Raw genomic sequence first — 3,447 nt, forward strand, 5'->3', positions numbered from 1 at the left:
TTCATTGTTAGTGCATAGGAATGCAACAGATTTCTGTGTATTAATTTTGTATCCTACAACTTTACAAAATTCATTGATAAGCTCTGTTAATTTTCTTGTAGCATCTTTAGGAATTTCTGTGTATAGTATCATGTCATCTGCAAACAGTGACGGTTTTACTTCTTCTTTTCCAATTTGGATTCATTTCATTTCTTTTTTATCTCTGACTGCTGTGGATAGGACTTCCATAACTATGTTGAATAAAAGTGGCAAGAGTGGACATCCTTGTCTTGTTCTTGATCTTAAAGGAAATGCTTTCAGCTTTTCACAGTTGAGTATGATGTTAGCTGTAGCTTTGTCATATATGGCCTTTATTATTTTGAGGTATGTTCCCTCTATGCCCACTTTCTGGAGAGTTTATATCATAAATGGGTGTTAAATTTTGTCAAAAGTGTTTTTCTCCATCTATTGAGATCATCATATATGGTTTTTATTCTTCAATTTGTTAATGTGGTGTATCATAGTGACTGATTTGTGGATATTGAAAAATCCTTGCATCCCTGGGATAAATCCCACTTGATCGTGGTGTATGATCCTTTTAATGTATTGTTAGATTCGGTTTGCCAGTATTTTGTTGAGGATTTTTGACTTTATGTTCATCAGTGATATTGGTCTGTAATTTCCGTTTTTTTGTGGTATCTTCATCTGGTTTTTGTACCACGGTGACAGTGGCCTCATAGAATGAGTTTAAGAGTGTTCATTACTCTTAAATTTTTTAGAAGAGTTTCAGAAGGGTAGGTGTTTTCTCTAAATGTTTGATAGAATTCACCTGTGAAGCCATCTGGTCCTGGATTTTTGTTTGTTGGAAGTTTCTTTTTTTTTATGGAGATATTTTTCTTTATTGAGAAACTTAAGACTTGGGTACATCAAATAAAACCAGTTTCTGGGGGGAAAAAATCAAAACTCACAATAGAAAAACAAAAGTTAACACTGTTTGGGCCGTATCAGAACCCAGAGAATATATTCTTTTAATTGAAAAATTCTAGGTGCTTCATAATTGACCTTTTGATACAAAATAACCTATTAAATTTGCAATTTGTGGTTCTTGGTGTTGAGGTCCATAGGACAAGCTAGGACGTCTTCAAACCTTGAGCTGGATTCCATGAGGGTTTATTTGGCTTTTGAATCGGTTTGTCCTTGTCTAAGAGGTAGCAGCAGCAACGGCGCCCACCTTCTGGGCAGCTTCTTTCTTGGCATGGTGAGCCTGTAGGACCGCCACAGCTTCATCCACCTTGGAGCGGAGAGAATCGGGGGACTCCAGCATGTGTAGCAGCTCCGAGTTGTCAATCTCCAGCAGCATCCCCGTAATCTTCCCAGCCAGGTTTGAGTGCATCGTCTGGATGAGCGGGAACAAACGTCACCCAGCATCTGTTTCTGTTCCTGGGGGGGTGCTGTGGCCAGTATGGAGGCCGTCAGCGGCTCCTGCCCCTGCACGTGGACCGCAGGCTGGGGTGCCTGCAGGGGCTGGATAGCGGGGTGAGGGCTGCGGACACTGGAGGCGTATTTGTAAGGTGCAACAGCCCGAGGAGCAGCGGCAGCAACAGCGGCACAAGGCGCTAGGTTCTGCACAGCTGTGGGAACACCTCCAGACTGGCAGCTGTCAGTCAGCCCTTGCTGGGCGGCACCAGACCCACCAAAGTCCATAGTCAAGCAGTCCGGGCACTCAGACCAAACTCTCTGAGCGGTAGTAGGGAGGCCACGAGAGGCCGGAGCATTACCAGTTGGAGCCAGGTGGCGAGGAGCTGGACGAGGCCCAGACTGGCGTATAGCACTTGGCATTCCTTGGAAGCCTTGAGGTCTCCCACCTTGCTGCCAGCGTGGATTAGGCCTCATCTGTGCTAACTGGTTAGGTGTATAATATGGAGGTCTTCCCTGAGCCTGTGGAACTGCTGGCACAAAGTAACCCCCAGCTGCAGGCTGGAACTGATTTAAGATGGCATTGGCGGGGAGCACTCTCATCCCGGCCACCCGCTGCATATACTTGTTGGTCAGGTGAGCCTTTCTCTCTTCCTTTCTCTGGGCCAGGGCGACATACAGTGGCTTGGAGCCCATGATGCGTCCGTTCATCTCCGTGACTGCTTTGGTTGCCTCTTCAGGGGATGAGAAGCAGACAAAGCCAAACCCTTTGCTTCTCCCATCCTCCAGCATCACCTTAGCTCTGGTGATTGATCCAAAAGGAGAAAACTCTTTCCTTAACTTCTCATCATCAATGGTGTCATCCAAGTTCTTAATGTAGAGGTTCACCCCCTGATGCAAACTAATTCTCTCCTGTTGCAGCTGTTCAAATTTTCACTTTAATTCGGCCTGCCGTTCCACTTTCTTCTGTGCACGGCCGACGAAAATGACTTTCCCACTTATTTCTTTTCCATTCATCTCCTCCACGGCCTTATTGGCATCCTCGTGTTTTTTGTAACTCACAAAGCCAAAGCCTTTGGATTTCCCACTGGGATCTCTCATCACCTTGACACTTAGAGTCTTACCAAACTGGCTGAATAGCTCTTTCAGGCTCTCATCATCCACCTCTTCCCCAAAGTTTTTGATATAAACATTGGTGAATTCCTTAGCTTTGGCTCCAAGCTCAGCTTCCCGCTCTTTTCGAGACTTGAATCTGCCCACAAACACTTTGCGGTCATTGAGGAGCATGCCATTCATCTTCTCGATGGCCTTGTCAGCAGCCTCCTGGGTCTCGAAGTGGACAAAGGCATAACCCTTAGAACCGTTCTCATCACACACCACCTTGCAGGACAGAATGTTTCCAAAAGCAGAAAAAGTATCATAAAGTGCCTTGTTATCTATAGATTTGTCCAGGTTCTTGATGAAGACATTTCCCATGCCAGAATTTCTCAAAGAGAGATCCCTCTGAGACCACATGATACGGATTGGCTTTCCCTTAATCACATCAAAGTTCATGGTATCCAAGGCCCGCTCAGCGTCAGCCGGCTGCTGGAAGTTGACGTAGGCATAACCCAGGGAGCGGCGGGTGATCATGTCACGGCAGACCCGGATGGACAGCACAGGCCCCGCAGGACTGAACTTTTCATACAGCATGGCCTCGGTGACGTCCGAGTGCAGGTCACCCACGTACAGGCAGGCCATGGGGTAGCTGCTGGCCGCAGCGTTCATCTCCCCAGCCCCCAGCACCCCGAGCCCCTCCAGGAGGACTTCTTAGCGTGGTCCACACAGGACAAAGGGGGCTCCGCTCCGAGCCGCGGCTCACAGGTGGCAGCGAAGCTCAGAGACGCTGGAGTCGGCTCTGAGGGCTGGAGAGGAGTGCGGGGACAGCTCAGGCGAGGCTGCCCAACCGCAGACAAAAGGCTCTCATAAACAATATGGCCCTCCCTGGGAGTTTGTTAATTTTCTGCTGTCCTGGTCTGGAAACTCCCAATTTCAAAAAATGAAAACAATGAA

At 47.2% G+C, this 3,447-nt stretch overlaps 1 protein-coding gene across 1 annotated transcript; it reads right to left on the bottom strand.

Annotated features, from left to right (window-relative positions):
- Positions 1-876: 876 nt before the first annotated feature.
- Positions 877-3,184, bottom strand: LOC132347297 (polyadenylate-binding protein 4-like). The gene is given in 2 exon segments (XM_059893712.1): positions 877-1,398; positions 1,401-3,184. Coding segments are annotated over 2 exon segments (1,980 nt in total). The 5' UTR covers positions 3,163-3,184; the 3' UTR covers positions 877-1,180.
- Between the last annotated feature and the right edge of the window lie 263 nt (positions 3,185-3,447).

Source organism: Balaenoptera ricei, chromosome 14 (genome assembly GCF_028023285.1).
Source record: "Balaenoptera ricei isolate mBalRic1 chromosome 14, mBalRic1.hap2, whole genome shotgun sequence".
Lineage (NCBI taxonomy): Eukaryota > Metazoa > Chordata > Mammalia > Artiodactyla > Balaenopteridae > Balaenoptera > Balaenoptera ricei.